Source organism: Sprattus sprattus (genome assembly GCF_963457725.1).
Source record: "Sprattus sprattus genome assembly, chromosome: 11".
Classification (NCBI taxonomy): domain Eukaryota; kingdom Metazoa; phylum Chordata; class Actinopteri; order Clupeiformes; family Clupeidae; genus Sprattus; species Sprattus sprattus.
The window spans coordinates 5,178,238-5,196,033 of record NC_137909.1 but is presented as its reverse complement, the minus strand read 5'-3'; the positions used below and the strand labels follow the sequence as shown (position 1 = coordinate 5,196,033).

Sequence of the window (17,796 nt, the reverse complement as noted above, 5' to 3'; positions counted from 1 at the left end):
TTAATTTGTGAGCGTTTTATTTCAGTATGATTATTCCCAATAAACCCAGAGAAGATGTACTGTATGTTCGCATGGTATAGGATGTATAGTACACTGTGAAGGAGTTCTACTCCATCAGTCTTCCACACATGTAGCGGATTAAAACACTGAAACCAAGATGACCACAGTCATTGTAGCACATCTTTTAAGAAACCCTAACATTTAAGAATTCAGGCAAATACAGTTATTTGTGTTGATCAGAGACAACTACAGACTATCAGCACTATCTAACTATTTATGGAGGTTGCTGCTTCAATATGCATTCAGGCTCAAAGACTTGTGGGTAAACAATATGTTGACTTGGCACTGAAAGCATGACGCTGACGTATATTTATATAAATATTACTGGGTGCAGAGCATAGACAGAGAAGGAAGGGGGAGAGAACCTGTCAGAGGATTGTGTGGTTTTTAGAGGTTTGTCTTATATACATATTAACCATTCAGGCATTCTTGATGATTCTTTCCCCATAGTCTAATGAATGTTTATGTCTCTGTAAAAACCATTGTGCCAGGGCAGTTTATTAAATAGGAAGTGCATTAAGATCTTTAAAAAGTTATAATTTTATATGGATTAAAATTAATTTATTCACAGTTTTACAATAAGGAATTGTTTCCCACCTACCCACAGATTGAGGACATATTAAGGCAACAAAGTGCTGGTGCTCATGATGGGGAGATATATGCTGTCGGGGAATTAAAATCAGTAGAGGCAGGCTAAGCAATTTCAAGGAGTTTCTAACAGAAAGAACAGTTATATGCAGCCTATTTCTGCAAAGGCTACAGCCACTATTGAAACTAACAGAAAATAATTACAGCAATTTGGCTGTAATTGTGCCCTTTGAACTACCATTGAGATGTTGCTGAAAGCTGTTGTATTAACTGTGATTTTCTCATGGTGGGTGTCTTAAAGGTCAGGTTTTACAGACAACATATTATCAGGTTTTTAGACAACATATTGTTGTCTAATTCAAGCTTTGAACGAAGATGGTTCCGCAAATTAATAATATGCTTCAGGTGAATACAGACTATAGATATGTTGATGTAATGCATGTTCGGTAACAAGTTGCATCTGACAGCTGTGCCAGTGCTTCAAATCAAGCTTTTTAAACAGCAATTCCATCCCTGGACATATTTATGATAGTGAAATCATTGTCCACGCCAGGCTGTCTCACTGGGATCTCATCTCCTCTCCATGTAGTTGAGCATTGACTGATTGAAGACCGCTAGGAAGAAATCTGCGTCCTGTTTGGTGATGCACATAGGGGGCTTGATTCTGAAGGTCTGTCGGAGAAAGGGTATGCTGTGAGAGACTGACCGGTCCGTGGCACAAGCACCCTTTGACCACAGTATGGCAGTACATAATAAATAATAATAATTAATACTTATATTTGTCAGCCATCTAAAAAAAAACAGCTGACTGAAATTAGCTTCCAGGGACAAAACTGGTGGGATTACTCATTAGCTCATCTTTCAATTTTACAGACAAAAATATTTAATTTCTAAAGTGGTGGCTCTACTTCTCTGCTAAAAAACTGCCTACCTGTCCATACACGCCTCCTTTCCCAATCAGGACTCCCATATCTTTGGTGTCCTCGAAAATCTCAGCCATGTCTCCAGGAGGGAGAGGGTCTCTGCTTGCCTGAGCGATCAAGAGAGCAAATAGCCTTCATGTTGAGGCCTGTTTGTGGGAGTGGTTAATCTTTGATGGGTGCTGACATGCCTCCCTTGCATTCCGTCAGGCACACTTTCACACCACCATGTGCTACTACACGTAATAAGTTATGAGTGAAGGTTCAGAGAGACTAATGGTAAAGTAGTGTAAAGGTCTGTTTCAACCATGCCTGATGACAACTGCTTTATAAAACAGCTTCCAACAACCCATACAGTTGACAAAGAGATGTCAAGGAGTACATATACAAATCATGCTGTATTATAAGCAGCGACCTGTGACACTCGGAACACTGATATCTGTTTCTACAGAAGGTGGCTCATTGGCAACATTTCCATACTTTATTTAGGATGAAGAGACATACCACACTGCAAAAACTGGGTTTTGTGAAAATCATGGAGTACATTGACGCTAAAACTTGCTTAGAGTACAAGAGTTGCATGAACTGAGAAAAGCTTTCATCCCTTTGTCTGTCAGGGTGTATTGACCTGACAGTATATGTAGGTTCAGGAATGACGTGGAGCTGCACCTACCTTGTCTTTGACCATCTCAACACCAATCATGAGCCCCTTGCCACGTACGTCACCAATGATCTCATACTTCTCACGCATCTTTGCCAATTCCTTCAGGATATATGTGCCAATATTAGCACTTATCTCTTGGGTTCCATCTTCCCTTATGGTCTGAGAGACAGAGAGTGACAGGTGGATTCTTTTTTTTCTGAATCTCAAAAGACTATTATTATGTTCAAGACAACTAACAGAGAGAAATACTTCCAGGGGGAAAAAAACAGATGATGTGTCATTGATGTCAGGAATGGATAAACACTGAACTTACGTCAAGCACTGATGAGCCGATGGCACACGCCACTGGATTGCCACCAAATGTGTTGAAGTGAACTCCTTTTCCAAGTGAGCTGGCAATCTCTGCAAGTAACAGGGGCAAGGTGACTCTGAGGCAAAGCACTGAAGAAAGGCTGAAATGGGCCTCCATCGGTAAAAGTAATAGAAAAACTAAGAGAGCATAGGAATGACAAAGAATCTCTGCCCCCTTTAAGGATAGGGAAAGTGTCTGAAACTGGCTCTCCGCTTAGTCTGTTTTTCAAAAACGTGTGTAGTGGCAGTGACGTCACAAGAACAAAGTGGGAACGTTCTGACTCCGAAGACTAAACTCCTTGCAACACACTCAGGCACTCTTATTAACACAAGGATATGTACCAGCATGTCTCATACGATATCCTGTTTAGTCAGTCCTCAAATGATCCCTTTTTCCATTTCTCAGTTCTTTCTCCCTCCTCCTCCCTGCCCCACTGGGGACTCACAGAATCATCCACTGCCCCCACGTTACTGTCGATATTTACCCACCGACCAGCTGCTCATGAGCCTGTGCAAGGGTTTGCAATCATGAGAGGAATGGGATTCAAATGTCTATGTCTGATGCACATGCTTGGTAAGTGTATTGAGATATACATGAATGTCCATAATAACGTATAATAATTTAGCACAGCAGTGCCAAATAAATCGAACCACAGCACTACATGTTGTAAATTCATTATAGCATGAAAGGTAATCCCTGAGATGAAGACTTGCCTGGAGTTGTGACAACTGCCCCCATTGGAAACCCATTTGCTATGCCTTTCGCCATGGTAACCATATCGGGAATAACACCGTGACCTTGGAATCCCCAATAGTGACTTCCTGTACGTCCAAACCCAGTCTGTACCTGAAGGTTAGGGGTTGAGAGACAAAATAAAATAAATTTCCCCTTTCTGAGGGAGACACACACAGTACTTCCTAAGCCTTGAAAGAATGTGTACACTGTGAACTAACTAACAAATAAAAATGAACAAATGTAAAAGTTGCACACCAGTAAATGCATCAGTTTATGCATGAACATACAATAGAGAAAGTAACATACCTCATCTGCAATGCAGACACCTCCTCGTTCACGCACAAGCTTGTAAGCCTCTTTCAAATAGTCCTTAGGGTACTGGACAGCACCGCCCACACCCTGTGCAAAACATATGATCAATGCTGGGTTAATTAGCACTCTGTGCAAATCACAAATGCATTGTGAAAGTCACTGGTGTGTGTCCCCATGGCAGCAGAAAAACACAAAAGATGTGAGGCAATACAGTTAGCATATTGTCATTTCTGAATAAGAGTAAACATGCTCATTAAAACAAGAGATTTAAAATGATTAAAAGACATAATACAGATATAAGCCATTAATGAAATGCAATAATGGAAGAAAGTAATATACAGTATATTAATTCTACAGTGTGAAGCTGAATTTAACTTAACTGAACAAATAACCGTTTATGTTACATTTGTATTTTTTGGATGTGTAGATTGAGGCAACTGGTCTTTTGTTGTTGCTATGGCAACTTGTACTGTCAGTTCAATGGTGCTTTCTTTAGCCCAGTAAGAGCACTGACGCACTAAGGATACCTGAAGTGGCATCTGAATACAGATTCAATTTTATGCAAATGCCAGATTTAAATTAAGTCGTTTATCATACATTTGCCTTTCAGTTTACATTAATATTGCTACAGTTTTAAATGTGTCTGGTCGTAAAATAGTGGTGAGATTAGCCTATAAACATACAATTACATAATAACCACAACCTGGACAGGAACTGCTCAGTGTCAGTTGAAACATGAATCAGCCGAGCAGCTAAAATGAGGTTAACATGCTAGCAAGCTTTTGTCAATGCCATGTGCTGTTGTTGGTTTCTCAATGCCTTTTAGGTAGTTAACTCTAGCCATATAATATAACTGCACTGCTCACCTCCAGGGTTGGCCTATGACTGAATCAAATGTATATTATAATGATAACAGTCTTTCTCTTATGTTTTACCTTAAATATATAAAAACTTTGCATATCAGCTTCAAGCAACAGGATTATTTCTAGTCTAATACGTGACAGCATACCTGTATAGGCTCACCAAAGAAAGCAGCAATTTGACTTGGAACACTTGTGGCAAAAACTTCTTTCAGCTGATTAATATACATGTCATTGGCCTGGCAATGGTCTGCAGAAAAACAGAGAAAGGAATATCAGGCAAAGTGACGAGAAAGTTTACACAGTGGTAATAAGTCAAGGCATTGAAAAGAAGAACAGTCAAGGTCAAATGTTTGCAGAGTTTCTGCTTTCCATTTTCCAGGTTTATAATAATTCCGGAGCACGTGCACTTGCAAGTAAAATATTTGACAGTTTCATTGAATGCAGTAAATGTTTGACCTCATAAAATACCTGGACCTTGCACTTCAGTCAAGTGGTTACAATCTATTCTGGCTTAATTCCAATGTTGGCGCTTTATTCTGTATACCGGTAACCCTTCAAAGTTTTGCCATAGAAGGGTACTCTATGTGGTAAAGTGCTAACATTACCTATATTAATAAAAATATGGATAGGACACCCAGAAGTTGGCTTAGAAGATTGTAATTGTTCTGCATTTTAAAACAGGGAAGTCCCTTAGTATAGTGTCCTAAAGTGACAGATTTTTCTTTAAGATGAAAAATATTACGTAATATATACGGATAAATGAAGAATTACTATGCCTTTGCCCATGTGCACCAGTGTGAGTGTCCTGGTGTGTTGTGTGTGTTGTTGCACACCTGTGCACCAGTGTGAGTGTCCTGGTGAGTTGTGTGTGTTTTTGCATGTGCACCAGTGTGAGTGTCCTGGTGAGTTGTGTGTGTTTTCGCATGTGCACCAGTGTGAGTGTCCTGGTATGTTGTGTGTGTTTTTGCATACCTGCGGGGCAGCTGCACTGACGGTAGGTCTGAACAGGGGAGTCCCTGCAGTGGCTTCCTCCCCATGGGCCTCTGAACACATCAGGGCACATAGTCTAGAGGAGAACACATAGGACCTTAACCACATCAGGGCTCATAGTCTAGAGGAGAACACATAGGACCTTAACCACATCAGGGCACATAGTCTAGAGGAGAACACATAGGACCTTAACCACATCAGGGCACATAGTCTAGAGGAGAACACATAGGACCTTAACCACATCAGGGCACATAGTCTAAAGGAGAACACATAGGACCTTAACCACAGCAGCCCCTAAATATAAGAACCAAATAGCATAGATACCATATGAGTACATGTGTCTAATAAATCAATTCACAGCTCCACCTTTCTATGAAAGACAAATAGTGTTAATAGATCATAAAAATCCCTCCATAAGTATATCCACATCTATGAAAGAGGTCATTTGATGAGGCTTTAACAAAAACACACAGCATTTCTTCAGATTTGTGAAGAGATTAAGATTTTTGCAATGGTGCGTGACAAAAAATCTCCCAAAAACCTTGGGAGACCCCAGTGTGAACCCTGTTTCAACATGGGATCAACCTACCTTTCATCAGATATCGCATTACAGGGTGTTTCAGCCTTGGTTGGTAGCACTGATGGTCAAGTGATTAAAGGACATGAACAGCTATGACACAGGATGCTTGATAAAGATGCACCACTCCCAGTGTGATACCTACGTTATGACAGCCCAGTCCAGAGGCTACTGGATACTTGTATGCAGCGTTTGAGGTCAGACCCATAGTCTGGGGGCTACCACCATGATATGAACCTCTGCAAAAAAAACAAATAAAATGGTGGCAAAAATCATGTAAATTCAGTTTTACTTGGTGTATTTACAATATTGTTTTTTACCTCTAGCTTTTACCTGATATTCAATCACCGTTCTGTACCATACTGTCAATATTGAATTTGAGGGGAAACTTGGTTCCAGCACATGATTCTCTTCTAGTAAATGTAAGTATGCCATTTAAACTAACATGAATGGCACAGGTAATGGCATTACTCTTAAATAACAATTATCACACTATATATTGTTTTAGAAAGTGAATGAAGGTAGGCATGAATTTGGGTAAGCAGTCGGGTATACCTGAAGTTAATAATGTCAAAGTTGCCAGTGTGAAGTCGTGCCATAAGCATGGCCAACTCATTGGCCTCTGAACCACTATTGGTCAGGTACACCACCTTGAGACATACAGAATGTATTATACAAATGATGTATCCTAAACTATCAAGTCAGCAGTGTATGTGTGCAGTCTTTGAATAGCATTTCCACACATACCATTTTATTTACTGAAAATTGGAAAGACATGTGACATTTTCTACAGCTCTGAACAGGCAAACACATGCTCCAAAGGCTCAACAGTTTATACTCCATGCAGGAGCATCTAAAAGCACAATTTCTCCAAAAGATTAGTCTTGATGCTTTGTACCTTCAGTGGCTCAGGCAGAAGAGCCACTAGTTTCTCTACATATTCGTGGATGGTGGGGTAAACGTAGATGTTGGTTGTGTGCCACAGGCGTCTTAACTGTTTCTCTGCAGCAGCTGTCACCTTCCTGTGCAGACATGAAAACCGAATGAAAACAGTGACTTTTCTTTTTATCTGAAATGAGGTTGCAGGTCATGATCACCTCCAGGAGAGGCGTGTATGCCAGGCTCATAAGAAATTGATGCAAAATCCAATATTTAAAACAAGTCCAGAGTGGTATTAGAGTGTTTTACCATTATATAAAGGTTAGCTTGTCTTTTGGACAACATAAAATCATACAATAAAGCAGTTATATTCATGCATCTCAACAGTAAAAAACTCTTACGGGTGACAGTGACCGACACTGACTGTGGCCACTCCGGCAAAGAGGTCCAAGTAACGCCTACCATCCACATCCCACAGCCACTGCATGTGGCCCTGATGTATAAATACTGGCTTTTTGTACGACGTCACCTTCATGGTCATGGGGTTGCAGTTGTGTTTCCTGATATGTAGCATCTCCTTGGCAGACATGCCCTGAGGTGGAGCAATGGCAGGGATGCTCAGTCACTTGTAGACAGCATGCTGTGTGCATCATCCTGAAACACTTATCTTAAAGGTGAGCTTTTATCTGGTATGGGTCAGGAACGCTTATCTTAAAGGTGAGCTTTTACCTGGTATGGGTCAGGAACGATAATCTTAAAAAGGTGACTTTTACCTGGTATGGGTCAGGAACGATAATCTTAAAAAGGTGACTTTTACGTGGTATGGGTCAGGAACGCTTATCTCTAAGGTGAGCATTTACCTGGTGTGGGTCAGGTCTGAAGTGGCACTGAGGCATCTCCGGGAGGTCAGGTACAGGTACAGACTTCTGACATAATGTACCTACACAAAGGCAGTGTTAAAGAGCATTTTGTCACTTTGTTAAGCTGTGAAGGAATATCCCTGCTATTATCATTAGCTGATTCTGAGAAAAGCCCTGTAATAGCCCACTGCTAGGATGCCCCACATTCAAGGATTTCTCGTTTTTCTGTCATTTTTGTAATGTAAATTTCATCCATTCTAGGACGTTATGGAAATTCAGTTGAAACTAAATGTCATGCCTTGGTTTGACCATTTGAACTCTATTCCAAAATGACAAATTCTTTTTAATATTCAGAACTGTAATTATGAGTGATCCTGTACTATTTTTTAAGAAAACTGAACAGGAAACATGATTATTGTCTGGGACATCCAGGGAGTGTTCCGAGCATGTCGGGAGCACTAGGAGGAATGTATCACTGCACCAGGTGACGAACTTGAAGCTACAGTTCCGGCTATGGTTTTTGCTTTTTCTAAATGCAGTCTCTGAACTTTTTGGTCGCACTGCGTCCAAAATAAACTCTCCATAATGTAGGCCTATCTGTGATGGGGCTATATTAATCTTATTAAAAAATTATGTTAGATTTTCATGGAATCGTGAGCAAAATGCTTTCTTTTCAGGCTCAAAATCACACTGATTAACAATATACAAGCTACAATTATGTTTGAATGAATTTTATTGTTTTGAACAATAGAAGAAGGACTAGGGTTTATTCCTTGTAAATCTGACCAGAAACCACAGCAATATTGCCATTTATTACATTGTAATGTAATCTATCTGGTACATTCAGTTTAAAGGGATTGCTTGACAATGCTTTTGGTCAGCTTTATCCAAACTTTTTACTAATTAACCTCGCATGGCTCTGCCCACTTAGAACCTTTGAATACACCTTTCCTCCTTGCTCTGCCGCTTGTGCAACAGTGCACAGTAGCCTACCTTTAGGTCTTCAATCCTTCACACACCTGGCACCAAACTAGTGGGACATTAGGCAGTGGCAGTGGTTGAGATGGACTATACATAACGTTAAAGGTTGGACTATAGGTCAGGAGGTCAGAAGAAGCGGAAATAAGTTGAACATTTCTGCTCAATTTATGCGATAAATGAAGATATGCAGGATCGCGAAAAAAGCGGAAACATTTCTGATTTGCGCTGAATTCTCAACTCGCCAAAAACTGGAGGGAGTGGTGGGACAGATGGAGGATGCTGTGGGACAGATGGAGGAACCTGACGCTGCATATAGCCACAAATGTTGAACAGAAGGAGCTTCATTGACAGATTCCTGAGATAGACACACAATATGTCAATAAACTTGATCACAGTTCAAGCTGGACACACGTGTAGGCCTATCTGAGAAAAGCCCAACAGCTTTTATGAGTGGGCTTTACTGGATGGACCCTGTTATTTTACTGCTCCAGGATAGATAGGGGAACGATGGGACACTGACAAAGTTTAGATAGAGGATAATTAACTTTGTTTAAACCAAAAATGTTAAGTAAAAATGACTTAATGCCTGAATAAAAAAGTAATTCAACCCAGCCTACACTGTTACACAAGTTAATAGAGAAGCATACGGGGAAACGTGATAATATTAAGAGTTGTCGTGTAGGCTATTAGGTCTAAAAAAAACTAAAGCATAGAAAATGCCATCTATAGTTCATTTTCTGCTCCTCTTCCCTTTAGTTTGCATTAATATGCTGGTTTGATAATGCTGTAGGCACAGTCATTCATCTAATTAAAGATGGTACAGTGGAGACCATGGCCAGTAAAATCTAAGGTCGTGGGATTCCTCTTAATTAGCCTATAAAATGCAATTTAGAAAGAGTACAACTGACGACCAGTTCAACATGTGTAGCCTACAAAGTCGAAAAAATCAAAGCGATATTAAAAGAAAAATTGCAAAAATCCAATGTCAGCAGATTATTTATTTGAATAAGTGACGATAATGTTTTCATAACTCACCGCTAGATCTGTGGATTCTGGCAGTGAAATCAATAGCATTCCAATAATCTGATCTGTTGGCCACACATGGCCTGTGCATACGAGAGAGAACTTTCTGCATTTTTTTTGCCTTTTCGTATCCAAACGGCTGCTGTGCGATTTTTACGGATTGTTCACACGTAGGGATACAAGTTCGCTAATCTTTGTGTTTTGTCCTTGGGAGTTATTGCATTGGGCGGAGAACACATCCAGCCAATGGCAGCTAGAGAGACACTGAGTTGACCTCTGTTCCCCTCTCTTTTCTAGTGATAAGTCACTGTCGCAGGTCTATCTCCACTCCTCCTACTTAGTGGAATAACGCTCCCTGGCAACACCAGATCTTCAGGAATTCTAAATCTCGATTCCAAAAAATGCTACCCTTAACTGGATAACTTAAAAAAAAAAAAAAAAAAAACATGTAATTGGAAAAAGATACAACCCAAGTCTGTCTAAATACTTTGACTAGGGACTCCACTCAATTGAGATTCAAAGCACACTAGATGTTTGGGTCATTCCATGCGAAATCTCCTACAATTTGAAAAATTCCCCACGTGAAACCAGTTTTTTCTCAAAAAGATTTATCATGTAGGGGAGAACGGGGGTTAGTTGACACACTTTTTACTCTAGTGTGAATTGCTCATCATCAAAACATCTTTCAATAGTCATTCCTAGGATACATTAAATTGAAGCTTAAGGTGTTGGCTTGACATGTGCATCCCTCTCATTTTCCAACTCATTGTAATAAAGAGGTAATTAAGGAACAAAGACACTCTGACACATTGGGGGTTGTTTGTCACAATGTTATTATGACCGCCGCGCGACACCATATAGGTTTAGTCGGAGTTTTTTTTTCAGTTTTTTTGTTTTCTGTTTGCCGATTTTCTGTCAACGATTTCCGGGACACTGAAACACCAGGGTGCACGAAATTTGGTGGGCATGTAGCCCCACTAGATTAGCGTGGAATCATTGATTTTCGTTTTGATCCGTTGCACCCCCGTCGGACTGGAGCCCTTTAAGAGAGGGTGGGGCGATTCAGTTTTCTGTGAATAAGTCGAAAACCGTAGGGCTTAGGAGGACCACATTTTGTTTTGTATGTTGGTCTTAAGAGGCCACGTCAACCATTCCACTACCACTTATTTCATGTATAGCGCCACCTAGTTACAAATGAAAAAGCAAAATGGAGTGTTGTAAAACATTTTAATTGTAAGTTGACAAGGTCAGAACTGCACGAAATCGGAGGTGTGGGATCATTATGACACCTTCTGACTGAACGTTAAGTTTCGTGGAATTCCGTTCACGGGGGGGCATGCAATAAATTGATTTATATGATTATACACCAACTGGCCTGTAGGTGGCGCGACACAGTTTTGTTCGAATATCCCGAGGCAGGTCCACAGTCGGCCATTTTGAGTGGAAGATGCGTTTTGACGGCGTTTGCACACCTCGCATCTGATCGAACTCCTCCGACAGCTTTAATGGTAACGCCTTGAACTGGGTCCGGCTACTCTTCAGCCATGGGCGACTAAAAGTTACATTGGATTTTCTCATTAGTCGGAAGGTGTGGGCGTGGCAGACCCTCAAACAGGATTGCGCCCATTTCTGGTGTAAAATAGCGGTCGTAAACATAAAACGGTATTTACTAAGGGGGCGCATTTGAGTAGAGTCGCATATTAACGCTTTGGGGGTGTGTACCTGCCAACAGGTGGGATGGCACGAAACGTGGGTGGTAACGTGGGCGTAAAGCGCTATTTAATAGGAGGAGTGCGCCTAATGATGTATTGCGTGGTATTTACTTAACTGCCTGGCGAGCGCACGTCCCTGATTTGCGGGCTAATTCTCCGCCTCATAAAAGCACGTCTTAACCAGGAAGCGCATTTCCATTGAGTCTGAAAACGTGATATGGCAGCAGTTATAAGAGCAAGGCGAAGAAAGACCGCGCGCACAGAAAGAGACAGCGCACAGAACTAATTTTTTCAACTCGTATAACACATTTTCACTTAAGCGAACCACAAATCATTAGACGGTACAGGTTAACCAGCCACGCAATACTTCAATTAATGGACCAGATCAGAGAGACATCTAACCCTCCACCCGGCGATCACATTCCATCAGTTGTTAAAACTAATTTGCAAATATTGGCCTCCGGATAATTTCAACCAGTTATAGCATCTGCAGTTGTTATATCTCAGCCTTCACTCAGCCAAATATTCACCCAGGTGCTCGACGCATTGCTAGGGCGCACTGGTCAATACATTTCCCCACTGCCATAGCTGAAATTAGAGACATCAAACAGGACTTTTTTTGAAATCGCAAACTTTCCGAACGTAATCTGAACCATTGATTGCACCCACGTCCATATATATTGTGGTGAACCCATGTCCCTTGTAGAAATGATTAATCTCGCCATGTACACATCTATATTGTTATAATAGACAGTTTATGCATTAATGCCACCAATAGCATATTCTTTATAATCGTGTTCTTTTAAACATCTCGCTGTAGGTGATGGCGGGCAGAACAACAATATAGCAGCGCACACATTGAATCAGGTTCAGTGATTGAGCGAACGTGAACCAATATATCTATCTCCACTCCACATAAATACCACGGAAAATGCGCAAAAACACTGTGCGTTAATGTGCAAACGCAGATAAAGCAGCGGTCGCCTGTTAGTAAATCAGGCCCTATATAGGGCGGAGTAAACACAGTTTGCCCAGCGCAGATCTGGTTTGATAAATACCACGGGAAATGCGCAAAAACACCGTGCGTTAATGTGCGAACGCAGATCAAGCAGCGGTCGCATGTTAGTAAATCAGGCCCAAAGTCTCTTATAACTGTTGCGTACATTGTTTTATCCAGAGACAATGTCTTAGGGTGGACGTTGGATCCGGCCCGAACGCGTACATATGCCTGACTGATATCACCTATAGCACCACCTGTTGGTGGTTGGAAACTTCACTTTGTTTCCACACCTCGCATGTGATTGAACTCCTCCTACAGATTTAATGGTAATGCCTTCAAACGTGGTCAGGTTACTCTTCAGCAATGGGTAATTAAAAGTTATGAGAGTCTTTTACAAAGTTTGAAGGGTGTGGGCGTGGCAGACCCTCAAACTATGCACTCTTCACAACTCCAGTCACTTATAACTTATGCATATATGGTCGAAAGTGCACGAAATTGAAAGTGGTGGATCATTATGAGACCCTCTGAATGCATGCCATACAATAATATTTTTTTTATGTGACTGTACACCAACTGGCCTGTAGGTGGCCTGACAGTTTTCTACGAACATCCCGAGAACTGTAGGGCTTAGGAGGGCCACATGTTTTTTGTATGTTTGTCTAAAGGGGCCATGCCAACCCATCCCATAACCATTCATTTTATGTATAGCGCCACCTACTTAAAAATGAAAAAGCAAACATGAGGTGATGTAATTGCAGGTATCTCTGGCTGACATGGTCAAAACGTCACCATAATGCATGGTCAAAACTGCAACAGATACACACACATACACAGTAGACATTCGTATGCACACATACACACACAGTAGACGTATGTACGCATGCACAAATAATTCCTTTAATACATAAAAATGAAACACAAACCAATTTACACACACAAAACACATAAAAACACACAAACACACTGACAACCATGACTCATTCTGTGCCAAAACCTACTGAACAGTTCGGCGGTCATATTTTGTAACGCTTTGCGTTACGTCTAGTTTTAATGGGAAGCATCTTAAAAAAAAGCAAGAAGGCAGAACTAAATTTTAAGTGTCATTGCATTAACAAGTTGTCAAATACATAACTTAACGCATCTTAACACAAAATGATCAACGAACATGAACAGGAAACACATCTTTAGGCCAGCCTTTATAACAAAATGAAGAACAAAACCAATAACCAATGTGACAACCAACCCCAAAGAAAACGTGACAACCACAACCCAACTGGAATTTCTTGGTAGGATCAAGGCTAACCATCTAACAACTAGTTAGCTAGCAAACAACAATCTAAACTATAGCTTTCCCATCACACTTTTTAATGGTAAAAAATGTTTTGTTATAAACCCATTGTGTAAAAGCTAAATATTTTCAATTTGACATGAAAAACACAAAAAGTCCTCTCAACCCAAGTTCAGCTGTCTAACTCCAGAAAATACTATGTAGGTGAGCTCTGATCCCAATTGTGGACATCTCCATACCAAAATTCTGGAGAGAGCGTTTTCTGGTGACGAGATATAATGAGTGTGACAACCAACCCGTGTGACAACTAACCCCGTTCTCCCCTGTATACCCGCACTCCTGATATGAATACCAAGCCACATTTCAGAGCCCAACATTGAAAGTTAACAAAAGTAGGTCAAGTTGAATTAAAGTAGCCTACCCTCACATTAATTTTGCACATTCAAAAATATGGTGTAGCATTTTCTGACAATGACATCTTCAACACAGTTGGGGATATCATGATGAAATGTGTCTCTGTGACTAACATCCACCTGTTGAACCTGCATCTTAGTGTAATTGTTGAAGATATGTTAAATCTGCAAAGATATGTGTGAAGTTGAGTTGGATTGGGTTCATGCAATCTGATTGGTTTCTGTTTGTTTTGTTTTTTCCGATATCAATGTACCATTGCAGTAGGAATTCCGTCCACTGACAATAAACGTTGGTATGCATGGCGTCAAGTATCTACATGTTTTTAATACAGCAAAAATACTTGGTAATGGTGAATATGTATAATTATTATGGTTATGTTATATTATGTTATGTTATGGTAGGCTCTTGTACTGTGTCTTGTCTTAAGAATGTGCATCTGACAATAAAATACTTGAACTTGAACTTGAACTTGTAATTGAAACTTGAACTGAATGATACAAGTTATGGTGAATGAAACAAGAAATGAAATGCCCCAAATCTTGTGTGAGTTTTATTCCCACGGCACTCCCCTGGGGGCAGTGAACGTGAGGAAAGTCACGACGACAGACGCCTCCCTGACGGGCAACCCAGGAGATAAACCCATAAATTACCTGGAGCTCCTGACTGTTTGGTTAGCTCTCAAACATTTTCTGCCCCGCCTACAGGGCCACCATGTATTGATCCGCTGCGACAATACCACTGCGGTGGCCTATATCAATCGACAAGGAGGAATGCGCTCCTCTGCTCTACACTGCCTGGCACGCGACCTGCTGCTGTGGAGCAGTCCGCACTTTCTGTCGTTACGCGCAACACACGTCCCAGGGATAATGAACACCGGGGCAGATCTGCTATCGAGGGGGAACCCACTGTTCGGAGAGTGGTGCCTCCACCCTCAGATAGTGGAACTGATTTGGGTGAGATACGGCAGAGCAGCCGTAGATCTCTTTGCCTCGCGCGAAAACGCCCATTGTCCTGTGTACTTCAGGACAAGGACGCGCCTAGTGCTGTAGCGACGCGTCGATGATGTCGACGCGTCGATTTCAAAATTACGTTGACGCCATATTTTTACGTCGACGCTTCGGCACATACACGTGGTTGACCCAAACAGAAACAAACATTGCGCAAGGACTGAGAGAGCAGAAACCCAGGGAATTGCTTGGCGCCATTAGTTGATATTGGCGATCTAACGTAGTGAATCATGATACATACTATAAGCTGACCAACACCATGACTTAGCTCTCTGTGCCGTTTGTTCATGCTTAGTTGCCGTGTTCTGCAGCCGTAAGTTAACGTTAACTTAACTGACACACTAGTAGCTAGCTAACGTTAACTACTAGCACCCAAGCACGAACAAACTGCACGGAGAGCTATAGTTTGCTAGCACCACCGAAGTGCGCAGAGCTCAAGCTACACAACACACTGAACAAACGTTAAATTAATGTAACCAACGTTACTTATTGTCCCCTTCACGAGAGACAATGGGGTGCGTTTCTATCTCCATTCTCAAACGTCTCGTATTTAACGTTTGTTCAGTGTGTTGTGTAGCTTGAGCTCTGCGCACTTCGGTGGTGCTAGCTAACTATCTTCTTAGCTCTCCGTGCAGTTTGTTCGTGCTTGGTAGCTAGCTACTATAGCGGCAGCGGCTAGACAGCTGTGTCAGTTTAGTAAACGTTAACTTACGGCTGCAGAACACGCCAACCAAGCACCAACAAACGGCACAGAGAGCTAACTCATGCTGTGGTCATTTACGAGTCAAACACATAACATTAGACTAACGTTGGCCAGCTTATAGTATGTATCATGATTCACTACCACGTTAGATCGCCAATGTCAACTAATGCAGCCAAGCAATGTCCAGGACAGGGCTGCACATAAGGTGGTGCGCAGTGCTCATCAATGAATGAATGTTTTTATAAGCACTGAAAACATTTAAATGAATGAGCACCACATCCAAATGTGATAGGGCTCATTTGAGTACCAAACATTTTACTGTGAACTCTAGATAAACATGAAATGCATTGTTGGACTTTTGCTGTGCAAAACGGTGCTCATTAAAGTATATTATTAAGATTTTTTGGGGTATTTATTTGAGATACATTATGGTTTTAATCGAGCAACAGAAAAATAATCGTTAGACTAATCGTCCAATTAGTCGTTAGATTAGTCGACTATTCGATAAAATAATCGCCAGATTAATCGTTTTGAAAATAATCGTTTACCCCCAGCCCTAGACGCGCCCCTCGGCGTAGACGCACTAGCTCACCAGTGGCCCAAAGTGCTCCTCTATGCCTTCCCCCCTCTGTGTCTGATTCTTTCCACTCTCGCCCGAGTGAGGGAACAGGGACTAATGTTAATTCTGGTAGCACCCAGATGGCACAAAGCCCCATGGATGGCGGAGATAGTAACCCTGCTGTACGCGCACCCAATGGCGCTCCCGATACGTTCGGACCTGCTATCGCAGGCGAAAGGGGAAATTCACCACAACCACCCAGACCGGGTGGCGCTCTGGGCCTGGCCCGTGAAAGGCTAAACCTGTACGCGTTGGGATTACCGCCCAACGTAGTAGCCACCATTCAGAGCGCAAGGGCTTTCTCCACTCGGTCTCTGTACGACTATAAGCGAGTCTTTGAAAAGTGGTGTGACGTGCGTCATTTGGTGTCATATCAGTGCTCTGTCTCTGATTTTCTCAGCTTTCTACAAGACCTTAAAGAGGAAGGGAAATCTTTCTCCACCATTAAGGTGTATTTGGCGGCTATATCTGCGTGTCACTTTGGTTTCAATGATGACACGGTAGGTCGGCACCCGTTAGTACGCAGGTACATGAAGGGTGTGTGACGCTCGTTGCCAATCTCGAAAAAGCTCGTCCCATCATGGGATCTCCCTTTGGTTCTGGATGCGCTGTCACGACAGCCATTTGAACCTATTGGGGATATAAGCTTGAAATTGCTGTCACTCAAGGCGGCCCTATTGCTAGCACTGGCCTCGGCCAAACGTGTTAGTGACTTGCATGCATATTCGGTGCACACCTCATGCACTCAGTTCTCGCCCAATGGGGATAAGGTTTTTCTTAAGCCTAACCCGGCATTTGTACCGAAATGCTTCCCTACGTTCTCTTGCGAGGTGATAGAGCTCATAGCCTTTCACCCGCCCCCTTTCGCATCGGCGGAAGAGCGAAGGTTGAACAACTTATGCCCCGTTCGTGCCTTAAGAACGTACATGGACAGAACCAGGAGTTTTAGGCAGAGCGACCAGCTCTTTGTCTCCTGGGCCCCCCCGCGGAAAGGGATGCCCATTTCTAAGCAGCGCCTGTCTCACTGGCTTGTCGAAGCCATAACGAGTGCGTACGATTCAAAGGGGCTGCAACCTCCTGCGGGCTTGAGAGCTCACTCTACACGAAGGATGGCTGCTTCATGGGCTGTGTTTCAGGGGATTTCCGTGCAACAGGTGTGTTCCGCAGCTAGCTGGACTAGTCCGGATACCTTTGTGAGATTTTACCGGCTGGATGTTACAAGAACGCCGGTTTCTCATTCTGTTCTGAG

General features: G+C 42.0%; 1 protein-coding gene across 1 annotated transcript; it reads right to left on the bottom strand.

Annotated features, from left to right (window-relative positions):
- Positions 1-1,218: 1,218 nt before the first annotated feature.
- On the bottom strand, positions 1,219-9,916 carry agxt2 (alanine--glyoxylate aminotransferase 2; the record flags this gene model as incomplete). Its single annotated transcript, XM_080847125.1, has 14 exons — positions 1,219-1,320; positions 1,580-1,678; positions 2,242-2,391; positions 2,546-2,634; positions 3,298-3,430; positions 3,626-3,718; positions 4,641-4,741; positions 5,467-5,560; positions 6,207-6,300; positions 6,617-6,711; positions 6,960-7,083; positions 7,342-7,532; positions 7,801-7,880; positions 9,817-9,916. 14 exons carry the CDS (start codon positions 9,914-9,916, stop codon positions 1,219-1,221), a joined length of 1,545 nt encoding a protein of 514 aa, XP_080703251.1.
- Positions 9,917-17,796: the final 7,880 nt, after the last annotated feature.